This window comes from Aegilops tauschii, chromosome 2, assembly GCF_002575655.3.
Source record: "Aegilops tauschii subsp. strangulata cultivar AL8/78 chromosome 2, Aet v6.0, whole genome shotgun sequence".
NCBI classification, from domain to species: domain Eukaryota; kingdom Viridiplantae; phylum Streptophyta; class Magnoliopsida; order Poales; family Poaceae; genus Aegilops; species Aegilops tauschii.
Window position 1 is genome coordinate 239,874,326 of NC_053036.3, and position 23,414 is coordinate 239,897,739.

The 23,414-nt window shown below is 47.7% G+C and overlaps 1 protein-coding gene across 1 annotated transcript; it reads left to right on the forward strand.

Annotated features, from left to right (window-relative positions):
- Positions 1–408: 408 nt before the first annotated feature.
- Positions 409–9,083, forward strand: LOC109768051 (pyruvate kinase isozyme A, chloroplastic). Its single transcript, XM_020326778.4, has 6 exons — positions 409–1,101; positions 4,105–4,195; positions 4,266–4,459; positions 4,588–4,709; positions 8,010–8,488; positions 8,557–9,083. The coding sequence occupies exons 1-6, from the start codon at positions 577–579 to the stop codon at positions 8,856–8,858; spliced, it is 1,713 nt and encodes a 570-aa protein (XP_020182367.1). The 5' UTR covers positions 409–576; the 3' UTR covers positions 8,859–9,083.
- The last annotated feature ends 14,331 nt before the right edge of the window (positions 9,084–23,414 follow it).

Sequence of the window (23,414 nt, forward strand, 5' to 3'; positions counted from 1 at the left end):
TTTCGAATCGGCATGTTATGGTTATATGGTGTTAGAGAAGGTTTGCAATCTGAATACCCAAAGCGACTCGGAATCTTCTCAACATAGTGGGATTGCAGAAGTGTAATCCCACCCTCACTATCTGTCAACATCTTGATATTCAGGATAACACCAGCCACATCCAGGTCTTTCATCTCAAAATTATGAGATAGAAAAGCTTATTTTTTAAGCTAAGCTTCCCACATTTAATTATTTAATAACCAAACTCTTTTATGCATTTGTTGGTGAACATTTTGCATAGTTCCACGTGATTAACACTATTTCTTTTTAGATCATCATAACATTCTTTTCTTTTTAGTTGCTTTGTCAAGTCAGTTTTTTTTTACTACGTGGCATTCATATTTGTGCATATAGCGTGAAGCACTCGGAAGGACAAGATGATGTCACCAGCTCATACGGCGACACTCCCAACCGAACCGGCGGCATCTCCCAAAGCATCATCCTCGCAATCTCCGCCCCCCTCCCGCGAGAGCCAAAGCCCCCGCAAAATTTACTCACTACTCTCCGCAAGCGCGCATCTCCACCGCCGACGCCGCTATGCCCGCCGCGCACTCCCTCCTCCACCTCGCGGCGCCCAAGTCCGTCGCCCCCACGTCCACCCTCTCGCTGGCCGGCGCCGCCCACCTCCGCCTGCTGCCCTCCCGCCGGCCTCAGCGCCTGGTCGCGTCCTGTAGCTCAGCCCACCCTGACCTCGCCGCCTTCCCCAACCCAAACGGCCTCCTGGTGGCCGAGCCCGCTGCGGCAGCGCCCATCGACATTGACGTGGCCACGGAGGCCGAGCTGCGGGAGAACGGGTCCCGGAGTACGCGCCGCACCAAGCTCGTCTGCACCGTGGGCCCCGCCACCTGCGGCCCCTCGGAGCTGGAGGCGCTGGCCGTGGGGGGGATGAACGTCGCGCGTCTCAACATGTGCCATGGGGACCGCGAGTGGCACCAGAAGGTCATCAGCTCCGTGCGGATGCTCAACGAGGAGAAGGGGTATGCCGTTGCCGTCATGATGGACACCGAGGGGAGCGAGATCCACATGGGGGACCTCGGCGGCGCGCCAGCGGCCAAGGCAGAGGTGAGGTTGGCGCTGGGTTTTGGCTCGGCAGCTGCTCTTCCCTTTTCATGTTCCTTACGAATTCTCATGCACATCAGACAATATGTGCTTCGCTACGGAGCAAACACCAGCTGTCATGAATCAGGGTTGGTTTGGCTGAGGAATTGGGTAGTGGAGTGTCGTTCGTGTCCGGTGAGATCGAAACCGTTGCGCGAAAAATCTCCATCCTCCAACTAACATAATAGAAAAATTCGAGGAGTTCTTATCGAACACATTAGGGACTCGGCTGAGGTACGCCGGTACAGCTGTGCACACGTACGAGCTACCTTGATCGATTCCTACTTTTTGAATAATTAAACGTTTCACAAGTAGTGAACTAAATTTCTTGTTATTACAACTAACAACTATTTCCACAGGTTCAGAACCATTTAATCCATAATGGTGGGCAAATGCATAAATATATTCCTGAAAGAGAAGTGGGTAGACAAAGTATTGTTGACGAGATTTATGTTTTTCTGAATACCCTTCGAATTTTTCCATTTGTATTTCTACTTGAATCAGAGAGAAGAAGCATTTCTCGGTTTATCGAATGATGATACATAGGGCAATATGGTCAGAACAGGGTGTTGCATTTTTAATACAAACCCTGGAAAGAAAGGGAAGTATTGAAGGCTGGCTTAACACACACGCAGCGCACATGACACGTACATCGATTTGGTTGCCTCAGAAGCTTGCCTTTCTTTGATCTGATTGATTACACGTAGAGTTACATGTATAGATATATAAAGCAGCAAAAGGTAGCTAGGTAATATCTATACAGTGATTGTTTCGGGTCTGACCTGGACTATGACTTGTGGTTAATTCGAACAGAAGGATTAGGAGATAGCCCAGCCATACTGGCGTACGTGAGCTAGACTCTTGTGTTCCTGTTTCATGTGTGAGATGGACAACCGAGGAAAATCTAGGGGGGAAGCTTTGCGCCTGTTGATTGAAAAGAAAGGATAACTTGTATGCTTCCACCGGCCTATTTGGCTGAGTTGGTTACAACAGATAGAACTAAACCGCAAGTCACGTGTTTGAATCCCATCTCCGTATGGCCAAGCCGCTCGCGTGGGCATAAAATTCCTGTTCGCTGCAAGCTGTTTTTTTCAAAGCCCAAGTGTACGCGGCCAGCCGGCCACCAGGTTTTTCGCTGAAATATACAGGCGAAGTCCCAAGTAGATGCGGTCTTTTCGGTGGCTTTGTTTTGCTTTTGGAGCGTGGGCAAGGCCCAACCGAACGAGGGAGGACGAAACAAAAATTAATGACCTACAAACACCAACTTCCCTTTATAGTAGAGGTATCCCATTTTTAAAATGCTGGTAGCATTTCTAATTTAATTTCTTGAATGCAGGGGCCAGTAAAATAGCTGAAACAAGGGATATTATAGCAATTATCTCGTTTCAGATATTTGTTTTTGCGTATCTTTGTCATATGTTTGGTACTGGGTTGAAAAAATTCTAGATTCTAGATAGCTAAGAAGTTAAGAAGTGATGAGCAATGAGCTTCTGAAGGTAATTGTCATGGTCTAGGGTCCAACACTTGAATAATCGTATGAAGCATCCTTCAGGTCTTGCTTTTAGCAGCTCTCGAAACAAAAAAGGTATTCTGATTTGAGTGACTTCAGTGGATTGGTTGTACCAGATTTAGTTGTTAGGAATTTAGTATGATTTTTTAAAATCTAATCTGTAGTCACTTTTTGGCCATTTGGGTTGAACTCCCAATGACCCCAACATGACTGATATGTGACACGGTTGGGCATGTTGTCTTTGGTTAACTTATCAATAGGATGTGGGCATGAGTTTTCTTTTCTTCTAAGATGTTGTTATTGCTTCTTTAAATACTTGGAAGTTAATAGTGCTTGAGACCGTGTTTTGAAAACATGTATATATATTTTCGGAGAATCCTTGAAAGGTTAGGGCAATTGATTGTAAGAATAGAGTTGCCCAGTTCATTAGGGAAAACCAGGCGAAAACCAGAAGAAACTTGTATACTTAAAACCCACAAATTTCTTGAATCTTTTCCCCTCTCTATAGGCAGGCTTAGCAAAATCTTCGTGATTAGTGGAGTCTGAACTTTGCGGATCACCTTTGTCAATGGAAATACAATGGTAAGAAAAGTCCAATAAAATCGAGTAACTCAAAGGAGAAATGCATTTTGGCATGCAGTCGCCAAGTTCTACGATCAAGAAAAGACTAGTGTAATCATAATAAAAATTAAAGATATGCATGTTCAACCTAATGCAGCCTTTTATGAAAGCTGGGTTACTTTTCAAATTTAATCTTATCTTCTATTCTTAAATAGTTGCAACCCACTATCTATTCTAAGCATGCAGAGCCTCCACATGAACAAACCATGCATGTCCTCCACGTCTTTAATCTACCATCCCAAACTATTTTCCCCATGCATGCAACCCTTTCACATCAACAAATCATGCATGGCTGCCAAATCATTTGCCATCACATCAAAATTAATTCTCACAATTATTCACGTCATCAATGTAATTATCCATGTTTTCAGCCTACCATCCCGCGGCAACGCGTGGGTTATCTACTAGTTTTCCATATATAACAGTTGAAATTTTGATGGTAACTAGTGGTGGCATGATACGGTCTATTTCATACTAAATGTTATGAATATAATCTGTAAAAATTTCAGACTAAAGTTTAATCAACAGCTATAGGTAATTGAGGCACTACTCTGAAAAATGAGATTCTGACATCCTCTTTGTGAAAACATCATATAACAAGAGCTGGACATAAGATTGAAGAGTAGCCAACTACCCAACCCAACTCATCTATACTCATATTTAATGAGAATCCCTGATATGCTCAGCTATATCGTTTACTGTGCAATTTCTGATTTGAGCCTTGGGTGCAAGTGTTTCTGTGGTCATCACTAGGAATTTTATTTGCTATCTTTTTTAGAGAATTGCCTTAGTACCATTATAAGTTTGGTCACACTCTATTTTGGTGGATTTCACAGGATGGAGAAATCTGGACATTCAGTGTTAGATCTTTTGAGGCACCTCTCCCAGAACTAACTGTTCATGTGAACTACGAAGGCTTCGCTGAAGGTTAGTATACCTCTTCATTACCCTCTATAGTTTTTGTCGCCGCTTAATTGTATTTCTGATTCCTACGAAGATGTGAGAGTTGGTGATGATCTTCTTGTGGATGGTGGAATGGCTCGGTTTGAGGTCGTTGAGAAACTAGGACCGGATGTGAAGTGCCGTTGCACAGATCCTGGTTTGCTGTTGCCACGTGCCAATCTTACATTTTGGCGGGATGGCAGTGTTGTCCGCGCGAAGAATGCCATGCTTCCGACAATTACATCTAAGGTGACTTTACTATCATGATAAGCTGTTGCTATGAATCTGTAGTATTCTGGGTGGTTTTTTTTTTTGCTGAAAAAGGGATTTGGTAGTTATCCATAATAATCCCCTTTTTCTTGTGATGCCTTTTGCAGGATTGGCTTGACATAGACTTTGGAATTGCTGAAGGTGTAGATTTTATTGCAGTTTCATTTGTTAAGTCAGCTGAGGTTATTAACCATCTAAAGAGCTACATAGCAGCAAGGAGTCGTGGCAGGTAATATTTCTCTCAAGTTCTTGACTAGTTGAAAAGAATTGTTTAATGCCGTCTGATGCGTTCTTTCCCATCCTTCTGTCCATGGAGCTGTGGCATCACTTTACACATCCATTGGATGAAATAATATTGTCATGGAGATCTGAGCTCAGCTAACATACGCACATGCAAACTAATGCCTGAGCTGTACAAGGTGCACATGTCAGTCGCGCAGACAAGTATCATGTTTTTGGTCCCACAGCTCCCAACATCCCATGTACAATATCACTAACAGACCCCCCCTCCCCCCACCCCGCCCAAAAGAAAAGAGACTCGGTCATAACAGCACTGACCCATTTTGTGTGAGGCAAGGCAACTTTTTCTTTTCTTTCAAGGGTTGTGTTCCGAGGGTGGGTCAGGCATGTTGGATTGAGTGAGTTTTCTCCCTCAGTTGTACATATTTCTTCCTAATGAAATGTTACAAAGCTGTCTTGCGTGTTTGAGAAAAAATAACAGCGCTAAGCCTTTCTAGTTCTCCTCCACTGCTGTTCGCATATCGATTTATGTATTTCCTCTATGGATGGCAATCGGGCGTGACGGGTCCGTTTAAGGGTCACCCATGCCGTCCCTGCCACACATTTTCGTGCCCATGAGGACCACTCATGACAGGCACACAACCTTGCGCATACCCATCACCGGCTATTGCCCGACACCCATGGGTATGCTCATGTGCCTGACGCCCATCGGTCAGTAGCACATGGAGCTACCAAGTTCAGACGTCGATGCTACCTCACTCCCAAAGAAGGTCCACATACAACAATTGATTCCATTGAATTAGACAGGGTTTAGTTTTGTAAACGGGTGGACCCGGCACAGGTTACCTATGCTCTTGACCACTTATTGGGCGTTACTTTGCACCTGCGAAGATGCCTGCGGGGAGAAAACTCGGAACATGTGCGCAGGTTATTGGACAAGATTGCCATCCTTAACTCTCTCCATTTCATATTTTAGGGCGTGTAGTTTCTTTTCTTACTTTATAAGGCGTATGCTGGTAACAAAGCTGCAACCAAGTCACATCTTCCTACACTACCCCTATGTTACTTTTCTTCCTCCATCCACCGCTAGAGCGACGGAGAGTTGCCAGCCATCAAAGTCTCCTAGGAAAGCTGAAATACATCCATTCATCGCTGCATATTGGAAAATAATTCACTAATGCAATAACCTCGGTGCAAGGCTACATAAGTTTTTCTACTCAATACTCTCTTGCTTTTGGCTCACCTTAATCTTCAGTTCACACTGGTTGCAAATACTTCTTGAAATATGAAATGGAGGGAGTAAGCTAAAGTTGGTTCCTCGACTGCCCTATTATCTCGCCATGACTCATACCCATGTGCGCACATATCTTAACCTCTTAGCTTGTAATCCTCAAGTGTAATAGTGTTTATTAATTTTGCAAAAAATAAACAGTGTTTATTATATCGCCGTAATTTAAATGAGTGTGAGATCCAGTTTTCCTCCCCGCATCATCATCTGTTCTTACTGGTCAGAGGCCCCCTTCTACCCTGGTGCTTCTGCTCCAATCTCAGCAGCAATGGCTCTGTCATTGTGTGCTGCCCTCATCGCTGATCCACACTACATCCTCACCCTGCTACTGGATAACTTGATTTGTATCATGCATCTCAATGATATTCTCCACTCTCCAATCGGCTCTTTGATCTGCCCCCGTGCTGTGAAGAGGGTAATGGAAGCAGCTATGCCTAGACTCCAGTGTCTGAAGGCCGGTTAATAGATCAGACATGTTGTAGTGGCGGACACAGGGCTTGATGGAACCAGAAGCACGCTCAAGACCAAATGAGTAAGGTTGATCACATCTTTTCTCCAGTAAGAGCCTCCTTGGGTAATGCTAAGATTACTTGTGAGTGTCGCTTGCAAAGATGAGTGTGTCTGCAAGTAATGCCACTGACGAAGCATGCCCATTGCCACTACGCCGGCAGTTGCATGCGATATGCTGTAGATGTAGCAAACCTGTATTCCGCTGCAATATACAGGCACCTCATTCCTATATAAATAATTCACTGTCTTTTGTTTCAATAGATTTAGCACATAAGGATCTTCATGTTTTTCAATCCATGGTAACACAGACATTTAGTTAGTTAGTTAGAGTTGAATTTTATTTTCTCAATGGTCTGCATACTTGACAATACAATATGCATGACTACTATTTCTAGAGCTTTATCAACTCTTATACCCCCAGGTATGGTTTTAAAAATCGGACCGGACCGGCGGTCGAACCGGAAAAAACTGGAACCGGTGGCACTCACGGTTTCTTAAGCACTGTGTGGACCGCCCCGCCATCGGACCGGAGCGAAACAGGCGAATCGGCCGGTTTTTGGGGTAAACCAGGAGTAAAACCGAGCGGTTTAACCGAATCATGGGAGAACGCCTTTGCATGAAGCAGAAAAAGGATTGTGCCGGGGAGGAAACGAACCCAGGTCGCCCAACAAACAGGTCGTAGCCTAAGGTCTGGCCCAGCAACCAACCCAGCTAGCCTACGTTGTTGTCAAATGAAAGAAGACTATTTTATTTGACCTCTGTTAGTATATTAATACACAAACATACCTTTTATAGCCTAAACAACCAGAATGAACCAATGAATGCACTGATTCTTGGTAGTTACTAGAGATAATAGGGCAAATCAACGACCTTTGATCACCTTTTCACAAAAACAGAGAAGGAATTACAAATAATGTTATGTCGCAGTTGCGGACTTACGGTACATCCAAATGGATCATCTGAATGGTGCAGTCAGCTATAACTTGCTGCAGCTCGGCCCCTTTCACCAAATTCGGGAACCAGCTGTGTATGGCTAGCTTTGTCCACTTTTTCATTATTAATTCCGGAGGACAATTAAGCGAACCATGCCTACAGGAATATTTGAGCTTTCAAATGTGAAGATTAGCTAGAGTGTCAGATTTTTTTGAAGATTAGCTAGGTTTCTCATGTACCATACTGTTGGGGCTGCATGAATCTTTGTTTAAATTTGAACCCCTTAAGTCGTAACTTCTACTCACTCCGTGTGTATTTTGTTTGTGGCTAAATGAATGGGCATGGTAAAGAATTGCATGAAGCTGAATGGCAAAAGAAAATAGCCGTCACTCTGTTGGTATTTTGTAGTCTTTCGGAAGTTGATCTATGCGCCTTATTTTCTGAAAAGGCCAACATAGATTATGCATTATGAATAGAAATGAGCCACATGCTGTGTTTCTGAAACATTGACTCAAATTGTTTCATCCTGATCATTATTATTTCGTTGTCTATGATCAGTGATATAGCGGTCATTGCAAAGATCGAGAGCATTGACTCTTTGACAAACTTGGAGGAGATCATCCGTGCATCGGATGGTGCCATGGTAGCCAGAGGGGACTTAGGGGCACAAATTCCCTTGGAGCAGGTCCCTTCAATACAACAAAAGATAGTTAAACTGTGCAGGCAGCTAAACAAGCCAGTCATTGTTGCTTCCCAGCTTCTCGAATCGATGATCGAGTATCCTATACCCACCAGGGCCGAAGTTGCTGATGTTTCTGAAGCAGTCCACCAACGTGCGGATGCTCTGATGCTTTCTGGCGAGTCAGCAATGGGTAGATATCCAGATAAGGCACTCATTGTCCTCAGTAGTGTTAGCTTAAGGATTGAAAGATGGTGGAGGGAGGAGAAGCACCATGAGCCACTAGAACTTGAGGACGTTTCGTCTTCTTTCTCTGACAAAATATCAGAAGAGATCTGCATTTCTGCTGCTAAAATGGGTAAATATTGCTGTCAATTGGCCCTTTCACTTACTTGGTCTATAATATCTAACCATTTTGACTTGCAGCTAACAAGTTGGAAGTGGATGCCGTTTTCGTCTACACGAAGGGTGGCCATATGGCCTCCCTGCTTTCACGGTGCCGCCCTGACTGCCCAATCTTCGCCTTCACGAACTCGACGTCCGTGAGGAGACGACTGAACCTCCAATGGGGCCTCATCCCCTTCCGCCTCACTTTCTCCGATGACATGGAGAGCAACCTGAACCGTACTTTCTCCCTGCTCAAGGCGAGAGGCATGATCAAGTCCGGTGACCTGGTGATCGCCCTCTCCGACATGCTGCAGTCCATCCAGGTGATGAACGTACCATAAGAGGCATGAATCCCTAGCTGTGCTGTTCTGGCCAAAACGAGACACTGCTGTAGCGTTTGCAATTTATTCGTGTGTTCTTGTATTTAGACGGACCTGAGAACTCAACCGCGACAATAATAATGTGCTGCAGTTCCTAGCCTGATGAACTCATGTACTACGTATTATCTAGGATTAGTATGGGAATCGCTTGATCTATGCTTTTGTATTATTTGTTTGGTTTGCTTATATCAAGTGGTACATGTAAAAATGGTACTCCCTCCGTCCGGAAAAGCTTATCCCTAAAATGGATACATCCATTCAAAAGACTAATTTGGGACAAGCTTTTTCGGACGGAGGGAGGTGGGACAAGGTTTTTTGGACGGAGGGAGTACATGTAAAGTGATATTCTCCCTCTGTAACACGCCGTAAAGTGAGACACCAACCTTAGATAGTTCCTTGAGCCTTTCGCTTGATCAATAGCAGAAACACTTTGTTGGCGGAGCTCATGCTTGGGGAAGGTTGAATTTTAGAGCGATTGGGACGAGCTAGCGCTGCTAATCCTTCCACGGCTCATCTGCTCGACCAGTCCACTGGTAGTATCGCGTTAGAATTTATACGGTCAAATATCCTTGTTGGGGGAAACTAGAAGTAAACCTTCGGCCGAGCCTCCCAACCCCGCGCTGCTGGCCACTCCGGCCGCGGCGGCCACAGATCCGGCCGTTGTGGCCTGCCAGTTCCCTCTCGAGTCCCATGGTGACGCCCCGGCCGCACCTACCCTTCTACATGACGGTTCGTCGGCAGTGCCCGGTCCATTGACGCCCCTGCCCTCCCCCCTCCCCAGGCTTGCCCGTGTCAACGGTCGCCGGGTCAGATCCAGCCTCGACGCCGCGGATCCTGCGACGGGGCGGGTCCTCCAGCATGGCGTCGGGGTTCAACTCGACGGATCTTGCCCCCCCCCCCCCCCCCCCCCCCCCCCCCCCCCCACTTTGGCAGCCACGTCTTAAATCCCTGGTTGTCGCGCCTCCCCCCGCTGCCGGCCTTTCCCGTTCGGGCTACGAGGATGGGTGGGTCGAGGTCTCATCCCGCAAAGCCATGAGGGTTGTCGCCAACCTGTGGACGCTGGGCAGCACCGCAGGCTGCTGCATTCGGACCGTCGCGGTGGGGTTAATGCTTCCCGCGGGCACGAGGCTTTCTTAAGCCGCTTCAAGGGAAGTGCTTCCGGTGCCTCTACAAGCTTCATCGCCGCGTAGACTGCAGAGATCCTCTCCGCTGCATCATCTGCGAGCTCCAAGGCCATTTCGGTCGCAAGTGTCCACAAAATCCAAGGAACGGCGGCCCGGAGGGGCCGCGCGTGACCTTTTCCGTCCGGCACTGCCCAGGGCCCCGGTCCATCAACGCATGCGCTTCCCGTCCCCGCCGCCCCTCCGCCCCAGCCATGCAGCGCTTCCTCCACTGCGATCCGGCACGGCGCCCTCGAGTCAGCAACAAGATGGTGGTGACGTCCCCTGCGCTCGAGCACGAAGAGCACATTCTGCGCCAGTACGCGGTCTCCCTCTCCGCCGCAGACCGGGTCCATGCCACCAATCCCATTGCTGTGGGGAAGGCCATCGAGGCGCAACTCTGCACGCCCCTCCACCACCCCGAGGCTTCCTTGTGTACTTTGACCTGCCGGCGCACCGCGACAACGCGGTCCGCCACGACATCATCAAGGTGGACGTCGCCCGGTTCTTCATCAGGGCATGGCACGAGAACGACCATGCGTCGCTCATGAAGCTCCCGCTCCACATTCGTGTTGTCGTGGTGAACCTGCCGATGCAAGCAGAGAGAGGGCACACCAAGACTTTCGCGTTCTTGGGGATCGCTGGAGGATCCCGTCCACACCGGCGATATGGGTGCTCATGCGGGGGTGGGGGGTGGGGCAGGGCGCGTCGACGAGATCCTCGGCTTCTCCCCCCGGATTGCCACGTCCCTCCGCCGCCGGGCGTTCGGCGCTATGATCTACCGCTCCACGTGGACAGGGTGGAGGACTGGACCCCGCTCTCTCCGCGCTCGTCGCACTCTGGACAGAGCGGCTCCCTCCTCATCCTCTGGCGACAATCGCCCCTTCACAAGGACCGAGTCAGGGGTGTGGGTCGGTACCGTGGAAGATGGACAACCGGACAGACGACGTGTCGCGCCCCGCCTCGCGGCCCAGGGCTGCGGCGACCCGCACGCCCGGCCGTAAGATAGGCGAGACAACGACGACGAAGATTAGGGTGGCTCCAGGCGCTCTTGGAGAGAGGCGCTACTGGGCACCTTGCTACTTCTTGAGCTTGCGTTGGTTTTCCCTTGAAGAGAAAAGGGTGATGCAGCAAAGTAGAGTAGTATTCTCCTTAGTTAAGAACCAAGGTATCAATCCAGTAGGAGGTACATGCAAATCTCCAATAGTTGACCTACACAAACAGACAAATACTTGCACCCAACGCGAAAAAGGGGTTGTCAATCCCTTCACGGTTAATTGCAAGGATGAGATCTGATAGAGATATGTATAAAAGATAAATAAAAAGTAAAGGTAAATAAATTGCAGCAAGGTATTTTTGTATTTTTGGTTTTATAGATCTGAAAATATATGATGAGAAATAGACCCGGGGGCCATAGTTTTCACTAGAGGTTTCTCTCTTGAAAGAACACATAGATGGATAAACAAATTACTGTTGAGCAATTGATAGAAAAGTGCAAAGTTATGACGATATCTAAGGCAATGATCATGAATATAGGCATCACGTCCATGACAAGTAGACCGACTCCTGCCTGCATCTACTACTATTACTCCACACATCGACCGCTATCCAGCATGCATCTAGTGTATTAAGTTAACGAGAACGGAGTAACGCCTTAAACAAGATGACATGATGTAGAGGGATAGATCCAATCAATATGGTAAAAATCCCATGTTTTTATCCTTAATGACAACAATACAATACGTGCCTCGCTACCCCTACTGTCACTGGGTGAGGACACCGCAAGATTGAACCCATCACAAAGCACCTCTCCCATTGCAAAATAGATCAATCAAGTTGGCTAAACCAAATCAATAGATCGGAGAGAAATACAAAGCTATCTTAATTATGCATAAAAGAGTTCAGAGAAGACTCAAATAATATTCATAGATAATGTGATCATAAATCCACAATTCATCGGATCTCAACAAATGCACCGCAAAAGAAGATTACATCGAATAGAACTCCAAGAACATCGAGGAGAAGATTGTATTGAAGATCAAAGAGAGAGAAGAAGCCATCTAGCTACTAGCTATGGACCCGTAGGTCTATGGTAAACTACTCACACATCATCGGTAGGGCAGCAAGGTTGGTGTAGAGGCCCTCCGTGATCGAATCCTCCTCCGGCAGAGTGCCAGAAAAGGCCCCAAGATGGGATCTCATGAGAACAGAAGCTTGTGGTGGCGAAAAAGTATTTTTGGTGTGCCCTCTGGTATACGGGGAATATTTGAGTATTTATAGAGCTGGAATTAGGGTTAGGGGAGTCCCGAGGGGACCACAAGCCTGGGGGCGCACCCTACGAGCTTGTGGCTCCCTCGTGGCCCCTCTGGCCTCCTCCTGAACCTTCGTGGTTGTCTTCTGGTCCTAGAAAAATCCTCAAAAAGTTTCGTTCATTTGGACTCTGTTAGTTAATGATTTTCTGTAGAAGACAAAAAACAAGGAAAAACAGCAACTGGCATCGGGCACTAGGTTAATAGGTTAGTCCAAAAAATGATATAAAATAGCATATTAATGCATATAAAACATCCAAGATAGATAATATAATAGCATGGAATAATAAAAAATTATAGATACGTTGGAGACGTAACACCTCGTGCCACGCCAGAGGCAAAGGCGACAGACATGGTTGAAGCGGCCCCAAGGTGAAGGAAATATGCCCTAGAGGCAATAATAAAGTTATTATTTATTTCCTTATATCATGATAAATGTTTATTATTCATGCTAGAATTGTATTAACCGGAAACATAATACATGTGTGAATACATAGACAAACAGAATGTCACTAGTATGCCTCTACTTGACTAGCTCGTTAATCAAAGATGGTTATGTTTCCTAGCCATAGACATAAGTTGTCATTTGATTAACGAGATCACCTCATTAGGAGAATGACGTGATTGACTTGACCCATTCCGTTAGCTTAGCACCCGATCGTTTAGTATGTTGCTATTGCTTTCTTCATGACTTATACATGTTCCTCTGACTATGAGATTATGCAACTCCCGTTTACCGGAGGAACACTTTGTGTGCTACCAAACGTCACAACGTAAATGGGTGATTATAAAGGTGCTCTACAGGTGTCTCCAAAGGTACTTGTTGGGTTGGCGTATTTCGAGATTAGGATTTGTCACTCCGATTGTCGGAGAGGTATCTCTGGGCCCACTCAGTAATGCACATCACTATAAGCCTTGCAAGCATTGTGACTAATGAGTTAGTTGCGGGATGATGTGTTACGGAACGAGTAAAGAGACTTGCCGGTAACGAGATTGAACTAGGTATCGAGATACCGACGATCAAATCTCGGGCAAGTAACATACCGATGACAAAGGGAACAACGTATGTTGTTATGCGGTCTGACCGATAAAGATCTTCGTAGAATATGTGGGAGCCAATATGGGCATCCAGGTCCCGCTATTGGTTATTGACCGGAGACGTGTCTCGGTCATGTCTACATAGTTCTCGAACCCGTAGGGTCCGCACACTTAAAGTTACGATGACAGTTTTATTATGAGTTTATGTATGTTGATGTACTGAAGGAGTTCGGAGTCCCGGATGAGATCGGGGACATGACGAGGAGTCTCGAAATGGTCGAGACGTAAAGATCAATATATTGGACGACTATATTCGGACTTCGGAAAGGTTCCGAGTGATTCGGGTATTTTTCGGAGTACCGGAGAGTTACGGGAATACGTATTGGGCCTTATTGGGCCATACGGGAAAGAAGGAAAAGGGCCTCAAGGGTGGCCGCACCCCTTCCCTTGGTCTGGTCCGAATTGGACTAGGGAAGGGGGGCGCCCCCTTCCTTCCTTCTCTTTTTCCCTTCCTCTTTTCCTATTCCATATGGGAGGTGGAATCCTACTAGGACTAGGGAGTCCTAGTAGGACTCCACACTTGGTGCGCCCCCTCCTAGGGCCGGCCTCCTCCTCCCTTGCTCCTTTATATACGGGGGCAAGGGGGCACCCCAGAGACACAACAATTGATCCTTGAGATCTCTTAGCCGTGTGCGGTGCCCCCCTCCACCATATTACACCTCGATAATACCGTTGCGGAGCTTAGGCGAAGCCCTGCGTCGGTGGAACATCATCATCGTCACCACGCCGTCGTGCTGACAAAACTCTCCCTCAACACTCGGCTGGATCGGAGTTCGAGGGACGTCATCGAGCTGAACGTGTGTAGAACTCGGAGGTGCCGTACGTTCGGTACTTGATCGGTCGGATCGTGAAGACGTACGACTACATCAACCGCGTTGTGATAACGCTTCCGCTGTCGGTCTACGAGGGTACGTAGACAACACTCTCCCCTCTCGTTGCTATGCATCACCATGATCTTGCGTGTGCGTAGGAATTTTTTTGAAATTACTACGTTCCCCAACACAGGGCACCAAAGCAGGACGCCGGCGGGCAGGCGGCACGCCGGTGGCGAGCGGGGCCGCACTAAGAGCAAGGGAGCCCGCACAGGAAATGCGCCGAAGGCCACACCCCCGCAGCCTCTTCTGGCTCAGGCCGCCCCCCTTCAGGCGGATAGCGACCCAGACCTCGTGGCGGCTTTCTTTACCTTCTCCGGTGGCCTCGCCCTCTCTCCCCCATCATGCACTGATGTGATGTAGTTGGAGATGGAGAATGCCATGCTGGAGGCGCTCAACACTCCGTTGGCTTTCGAAGCCGATAGGGCGTTCCACCCCACACCAGGACCCGCAAGATCGACGTCAGGGACGCCAACGATGAGCTCTGCAAGGAAGACATGTTGTCGTGCATCGTTGATCTCGCATAGCCCATGGCATACCCATGCGTCGCGACACCAGCGCCGACAACTGTCGGGTTCCACGTCTCTACGATCACGCAACAGGTCGATCATTTGCAGATTGGAGGGACACGCGAAGAGGTCGAGCAGGCTGCCACTCCAAGTCTGTTCGCTGCGGTGCAGCCGATCGTCCTCGCCGCGCCACCGCCGCCGAGGCACCGTTGATCCACCCTTCCCAAGACGCGGGCATCATCTGCCCCCATGAGGCGCAACATCCATCAGGCATCCTCTGGATGCAGTGTCCCGGTCGCCTAGCGCGCGGTGCTCCGCCTCATCCAGGAGCTCGGAGGGCTCGGCTCGAAGGACAAGATTACACCAAAGGATGCGGCCGCGCTGCTGAAGAAGTTCGACGAACCACTGACGCCGGACGACATCGCTACCATTGTCAAGCTGACTGGCCTTGACAGCGAGGCGCTGGAGATTGCTACTAGAATGGCCGGCGCAGAGGGAGAAGCAGAGTAGTCATGTTAGGTCACCTAATTAGTCTTCGTCGGTGACTGATCTTATATCAGCTTGAGTTAGGATTTCATCTTATCACGTGTAGTCCATGGGTAATGTGGTTTAGAGCTAGACGACGATGGGGTTTTGGGCCTGCTGGTGGCCGTCCTTGCCCCCCGACTTGTTGTAAGGTGTTTTGTGCTTTCTTCAGGAGTAATCGTAGTCGACGGAGCAAAATCGAGTGTCCCCATGAATGATGTAACAAACCCAGTATCATGCTGTTGGGGAGCGTAGTAATTTCAAAAAAAATTCTACGCACACGCAAGGTCATGGTGATGCATAGCAACAAGAGGGGAGAGTGTTGTCCACGTAGCCTCGTAGACCGTAAGCGGAAGCGTTATGACAATGCGGTTGATGTAGTCGTACGTCTTCATGATCGACCGATCCTAGTACCAAACGTACGGCACCTCCGCGATCTGCACACGTACAGCTCGGTGACGTCCCACAAACTCACGATCCAGTAGAGCTTCGAGGGAGAGTTCCGTCAGCACGACGGCGTGATGACGGTGATGATGAAGCTACCGACGCAGGGCTTCGCCTAAGCACCTCTACAATATGACCGAGGTGGATTATGGTGGAGGGGGCACCGCACACAGCTTGGAACAATCAACTTGTGTCCTAGGGTGCCCCCCGCCCCCGTATATAAAGGAGCAAGGGGGGAGGCCGGCCGGCCTTGGTGCGCCCCAAGGAGAGGAGGAATCCTCCTCCTAGTAGGAGTAGGATTCATCCTTTCCTAGTCCTACTAGGAAGGGGGAAGGGGGAAGGAGGAAGGAAGGAGAGGGAGAGGGAGAGGGAAAGAGGGGCCGCGCCCCCTTCCCCTAGTCCAATTAGGACTCCCCATGGGAGGGGGCGCGCCACCTCCTGGGCTGCTGCGCTCTCTCTCCCCTAAGGCCCACTAAGGCCCAATACTTCCCCCGGGGGTTCCGGTAACCCCTCCGGCACTCCGCTTTTCTCCGAAACCACCCGGAACACGTTATCCATATCAACTAAACCATGTCCGATCATCACGTGAGATGGAGTAGTTTTCAATGGTGAACATCACTATGTTGATCATATCTACTATATGATTCATGCTCGACCTTTCGGTCTCAGTGTTCCGAGGCCATATCTGCATATGCTAGGATCGTCAAGTTTAACCCGAGTATTCTGCGTGTGCAAAACTGGCTTGCACCCATTGTATGTGAACATAGAGCTTATCACACCCGATCATCACGTGGTGTCTCGGCACGACGAACTTTCGCAATGGTGCATACTCAGGGAGAACACTTGTACCTTGAAATTTAGTGAGAGATCATCTTATAATGCTACCGCCGTACTAAGCAAAATAAGATGCATAAAAGATAAACATCACATGCAATCAATATAAGTGATATGATATGGCCATCATCATCTTGTGCATTTGATCTCCATCTCCAAAGCACCGTCATGATCACCATCGTCACCCGCGCGACACCTTGATCTCCATCGTAGCATCGTTGTCGTCTCGCCAACTATTGCTTCTACGACTATCGCTACCGCTTAGTGATAAAGTAAAGCAATTACATGGCGATTGCATTTCATACAATAAAGCGACAACCATATGGCTCCTGCCAGTTGCCGATAACTCTGTTACAAAACATGATCATCTCATACAATAAAATTTAGCATCATGTCTTGACCATATCACATCACAACATGCCCTGCAAAAACAAGTTAGACGTCCTCTACTTTGTTGTTGCAAGTTTTACGTGGCTGCTACGGGCTGAGCAAGAACCGTTCTTACCTACGCATCAAAACCACAACGATATTTTGTCAAGTATGTGCTGTTTTAACCTTCACAAGGACCGGGCGTAGCCACACTCGATTCACCTAAAGTTGGAGAAACTGACACCCGCCAGCCACCTGTGTGCGAAGCACGTCGGTAGAACCAGTCTCGCGTAAGCGTATGCGTAATGTCGGTCCGGGCCGCTTCATCCAACAATACCACCGAATCAAAGTATGACTTGTATCGCCCACAACTCACTTGTGTTCTACTCGTGCATATAACATCTACGCATAAACTTGGCTCGGATGCCACTGTTGGGGAACGTAGTAATCTCAAAAAAAAATCCTACGCACGCGCAAGATCATGGTGATGCATAGCAACGAGAGGGGAGAGTGTCGTCCACCTCGTAGACCGTAAGCGGAAGCGTTATGACAACGCGGTTGATGTAGTCGTACGTCTTCACGATCGACCGATCCTAGTACCGAACGTACGACACCTCCGCGATCTACACACGTTCAGCTCGGTGACGTCCCACGAACTCACGATCCAGTAGAGCTTCAAGGGAGATTTCCGTCAGCACGACGACGTGATGACGGTGATGATGAAGCTACCGACGCAGGGCTTTGCCTAAGCACCGCTACGATATGACCGAGGTGGATTATGGTGGAGGGGGGCACCGCACACGGCTTGGAACAATCAACTTGTGTCCTAGGGTGCCCCCCCGCCCCCGTATATAAAGGAGCAAGGGGGGAGGCCGGCCGGCCTTGGTGTGCCCCAAGGAATGGGGAAGGGGGAAGGAAGGAGAGGGAGAGGGAGAGGGAAAGAGGGGCCGAGCCCCCTTCCCCTAGTCCAATTCGGACTCCCCATGGGAGGGGGCGCGCCACCTCCTGGGCTGCTGCCCTCTCTCTCCCCTAAGGCCCACTAAGGCCCAATACTTCCCCGGGGGGTTCCGGTAACCCCTCCGGCACTCCGGTTTACTCCGAAACCACCCGGAACACTTCCGGTGTCCGAATATAGCCGTCCAATATATCAATCTTTATGTCTCTACCATTTCGGGACTCCTCGTCATGTCCGTGATCACATCCGGGACTCCGAACTATCTTCGGTACATCAAAACACATAAACTCATAATACTGATCGTCACCGAACGTTAAGCGTGCGGACCCTATGTAACGCCCACGATGCGGCTATATCTCCCATGTGTCGAGGCACGACTTAGAGGCATAACCGCATTGTGGTTTTGTCGCAATAAGGGTGATCTTCATACAATCCCATGTAATGAACAAGAATGGGATAAAGAGTTGGCTTACAATCGCCACTTCACACAATACATAATTTAATTCATACATCATCCAAAATCCACACATAGACCGACTACGGTCAAATCCAAATGAAAATAAGATAACCCCAAATGCTAGATCCCCGATCGTCCCAACTGGGCTCCACTACTGATCATCAGGAAAAGAAACATAGTAACGACCACGTTCCTCGTCGAACTCCCACTTGAGCTCGGTTGCGTCATCTGCACTGGCGTCGTCGGCACCTGCAACTGTGTTGGTAGAATCTGTGAGTCACGAGGACTCAGCAATCTCACACCCGCGAGATCAAGACTAATTAAGCTTATAGGACCGGATGGTGTAATGAGGTGGAGATGCAGCATGCACTAAGCATATATGGTGGCTAACATACGCAGATGAGAGCGAGAAGAGAAGCAACGCAACGGTCGCGAAGCTAGAAATGATCAAGAAGTGATCCTGAAACTACTTACGTTCATGCATAACTCAAACCGCGTTCACTTCCCGGACTCCGCCGAGAAGAGACCATCACGGCTACACACACGGTTGATATATTTTAATTAAGTCAAGTGACAAGTTCTCTACAACCGGACATTAACAAATTCCCATCTGCCTCATAAGCGCGGGCACGGCTTTTGAAAGATAATACCCTGCAGGGGTGTCCCAACTTAGCCCATTATAAGCTCTCACGGTCAACGAAGGATAAACCTTCTCCCAGGAAGACCCGATCAGTCTCGGAATCCCGGTTTACAAGACATTTCGACAATGGTAAAACAAGACCAGCAAGACCACCCGCTGTGCCGACAAATCCCGATAGGAGCTGCACATATCTCGTTCTCAGGGCACACCGGATAAGCTAAGCGTACAGGTACCAATGTAACCCAAGTTGCCAAGGGACGGTCCCGCACGGTGCTCTAGTTTGGACCAGCACTCAGAGGAACACTGGCCCGGGGGGTTTAAATAAAGATGACCCTCGGGCTCGCAAAAACCCAAGGGAAAAGGCTTAGGTGGCAAATGGTAAAACCAAGGTTGGGCCTTGCTGGAGGAGTTTTATTCAAGGCGAACTGTCAAGGGGGTCCCATAAATCACCCAACCGCGTAAGGAACGCAAACTCAAGGAACATAATACTGGTATGACGGAAACTAGGGCGGCAAGAGTGGAACAAAACACCAGGCATAAGGCCGAGCCTTCCACCCTTTACCAAGTATATAGATGCATTAATTAAATAAGAGATATTGTGATATTCCAAAATATCCATGTTCCAACATGGAACCAACTTCAACTTCACCTGCAACTAGCAACGCTATAAGAAGGGCTGAGCAAAAGCGGTAACTTAGCCAAACAACGGTTTGCTAGGAAAGGATGGTTAGCGGCTGACATGGCAATATGGGAGGCATGATATAGCAAGTGGTAGGTAGCGCAGCATAGCAGAATAGAGCGAACAACTAGCAAAGCAAAGATAGAAATGATTTCGAGGGTATGGTCATCTTGCCTGCAAGGTTCTCAGAGTTGTCGAAAGCTTGATCCTCGTAAGCGTACTCAACAGGTTCCTCGTTCACGAACTCGTCTTCCGGCTCTACCCAAAACAAGAACACAAGCAACGGAACCACAATCAATCACGGGAAATGTACAAGCAACATGATGCAAAACATGTATGATATGCGAGATATGATATGCGATGCGTATGCGTGCTCCGGAAGCAAAAGGATGATCAAGGCAGTAACTTGGCAACCAAGTATGCCACTGGAAAGATGAGATGATTTCGGTCGAAATCGATATAAAGATCACCGGAAACGGATGCACGGTTTGCAAATGGCAAGCAAAACAAGAATGACACGATTATGCGATTAACAGCATGATAATACTTAGAATGCAACAAGTAACTATGCTAAAGCACTCCAACATAGCAACAAAGCATATGGCAGTATTCTACAGGAGATGCTTGACAAAAGATGAACACTGAGCTACGGCTAGATCACAACATAACAGGTTCAAACAAGCATGGCAAAAGTTCAAAAGATATCAGGTTCACAAACTTGGTGAAATTACTGGACATAGCTGAAACAGCATCAGGTAGCAATGTTCAGAGCAAGCAAAACACATGCTACAGGAACTTAACATAGCAAAACAAGGCATGGCATGAATCTACTAAATGCATAGAACAAAAGTCCCTTACTGACCATGAGGCAAAAAGGATCATAAGATATGATGGCACCCAGGTAAACATAGCAAGTTCCGTTAACAGGTTTCAGACTTAGCAGAAAACAGAGCATGGCAGAAACAGTATTTTGAAGGCATCTTGGTGAGCTTGATTCACTCACCATAAAGCAATTCATGACAAAACAAGCATACCTACAGCAAGATGGCATGTTTATGAAGCTATCCATGGCAAGAGCAAGTTCATAGCATGTATGAAACAACTACAACAACCTTGGAAAAATTGAATATCATGTTAACAATCTGCCAGGAATATTTTATAGCAAAAGTAGAGCAAAATTGAGTCATGCTAGGGCACTCCATAATTGCAAACAGGGGCATGGATGGATAGAGCACAATTATATCTACAAAACATCCTTACTGAACATCACCAAAAGGAGCATGGATCTCTTTGTAGACACATGGATACATAGCAACAAAATAACAGCAGAAACAGACTTAGTAAAATATTACAAATAATTCCTAAGTAATTATGTTGAGGAAAATAACATCACTAAAATTCCCAAAATGACCCTGGGGATTAATTAAGAGGATCTGCAGCAAAATACTTGATGTTTTCAATTTCTAAAAATATCTAAAGTTTGTCAAATGCTTTGGAACTTTTTGTGTAACACCACACAATTGTGCATGATTTATGTGCCAAGTTTTGTATTAAAAAAACTCATTTAGTAGCTCAACTAAAATGCAAAGTAGTAAAGAAATAAAAGAAACAAAAGAAGGTGGAAACAAAAAAACGAATTAAGCCTGTTGGGCTAGTAGGGCCCAGCCCAACAGGGGGCTCTTCAACCTCCTGTAGCGCTACAGGAGGGGGACAGAGGCCGTGGCGGTCATCCATGGCGCGAGGGCTACGTGTCGGCCATCCGCACCCCCCTCGGCCTACTAAGTTGTCCCCCAGAAACCCTAGCCCGCCCGCGTTCGTTCCCCCCTCGATTCCCATCGTCCCCCGTCTCCCCTGGCTCGATTTTGAGCTCGCGGTGTCAGGACCCGAACCGAGAGCCTACTGACGAAGATCATGCAGAGACAAGTCAAGTTCAGACAAGCAACGGTTCAGATACGCAGCAACCAGCTCAACGGCTTGGATGGAACCCTCACCGTTTCACCCGGGGTTAAGTTTCAGTCACTGTGTGTAACTGTTAAGTCTTGTTTAAGGGTTTTACCGCGATGAGCTGGACTGTAGCTTAAAAGCAGCCGCGGAGGCGTGGCTCAGCAAGTTGTAATTCAGATTTCCTTTTAGTTGGTAGATAGAACCCTAGCTATCGTATGGAAGACGGGGTCTCTTGCCTCGCGATCCATCTATTGTACCACTGAACTCCCAGAATTTCCCCTGTTCTTGCATAATTCGAGACGATCTAGCAATTCCTGGTAATTTGAGCCTTACAAGGGTATCAGAGTGCCGACTGATTTCCTCGGCGGCTACTCGACGGCGGTGAATCGGGCTGGGGAGAGCAGGAGGTTGGGTTCTCTCGTAAAATCCCTCCCGTCCCTCCCAGTTCGTGGCGGCGGTGTTTGGTGGCGGCGATGCGGCGGCGGTGACATTCGGGCGCAGATCACTGAGTCCGATCCTGTTGCTAAGAGATCTTCTCTCGGTGGTAAAATTTCGGGATCTGACGGGGTCCGTGCGCCAATGGAGTTGGTCCGTCTAGCTTTGGGCACGCGGGACCAATTTCGGTCGCAGTTCACACTCGAGCAAGATGGCGGATACGAGAGCCAAGGTACAGATCACAGTAGATCGAATAGAGAAGGAAGTAGCAGATCTGAGGGCTGAGATCGAGGGATTACAGGAACTTAAGCCAGAAGTAACAGAGCTCCAGTCAGAAATGGTGACTATGCCTAGAGTGGAAGAAAAATTGTCAGAGATGAATGACGTGATCCAGCAGACTCTGCAATTAATTTTGAAGAACATGAACATTGGCTCTCAGAAAACAGAAGTGCTAACACCGGATCCAAAACAACAAGAGAACCACAGCCAGGAAGGCACTAGTGTTCAAATGCCAGTACAATTTCGGACAACACAACTTTTTCTTCAGATCCAGTTTCTAGAAACCTAGAACAAGAGTTCAGGACTCAAGGAAGTGCCAGTAACCAACATAGCAGGCCTTACTACTGGGCTATCAGATGCACAGTTGTTTAGTGAAAGCACAAGAGTTGTCAGTGCCAAACAATAAGAAGCACACATTTTGGGTCAGTTCAGAATGGCTCCAGCTAATGTAAGTGCCACAGTGCAAGCTCATACCTTGGGATTCTCGGGCAACAATTGGTACTTTGCTCCTATAAGTGCTCCACTTTTCTCACTTTTCTCTCCACCTCATACATACAATCCCATTACTGGTCAATATATTAACATGACAACAACTTCCCAAGGAGCCCCTCCTGTATATCAGGCAGTAGGGAATTTGTATGATATGAAGAGAAATCAACATGCAACTCAACTAGGGGATCCCTCTTATTTTGCTGAAGCAGTGTTTAAAGGTCCAAGATTGAAAATACCCCTTTTTAGTGGAGAAGATACTATTGGATGGCTCATAGCATGTGAAACATTCTATGATATGTCTCGCACTCCCTATGAGTAGTGGGTGAATTTAGCAACTGGGCATCTACAAGGCAGAGCTGCTAACTGGTTGAAAAATATCTGTGTTCCTTGGCAGATGGTGACATGGCAACAATTTTGCCAAATGATCACTGACAGATTTTCAGAGGCTAGTGTTCATGAAGCCATGGAACTGTTGAAAAACATACAACAAAGTAACACAGTAGCTCAATACATTGA

Excerpts from the sequence above, each read along its gene's own strand:
- LOC109768051 (XM_020326778.4), top strand. The coding sequence starts at position 577 with ATGCCCGCCGCGCACTCCCTCCTCCACCTCGCGGCGCCCAAGTCCGTC. Across the intron at positions 4,460-4,587 it reads TTCCGACAATTACATCTAAG|GATTGGCTTGACATAGACTT; the intron begins GTGACTTTACTA and ends TGCCTTTTGCAG. Across the intron at positions 8,489-8,556 it reads CATTTCTGCTGCTAAAATGG|CTAACAAGTTGGAAGTGGAT; the intron begins GTAAATATTGCT and ends TTTGACTTGCAG.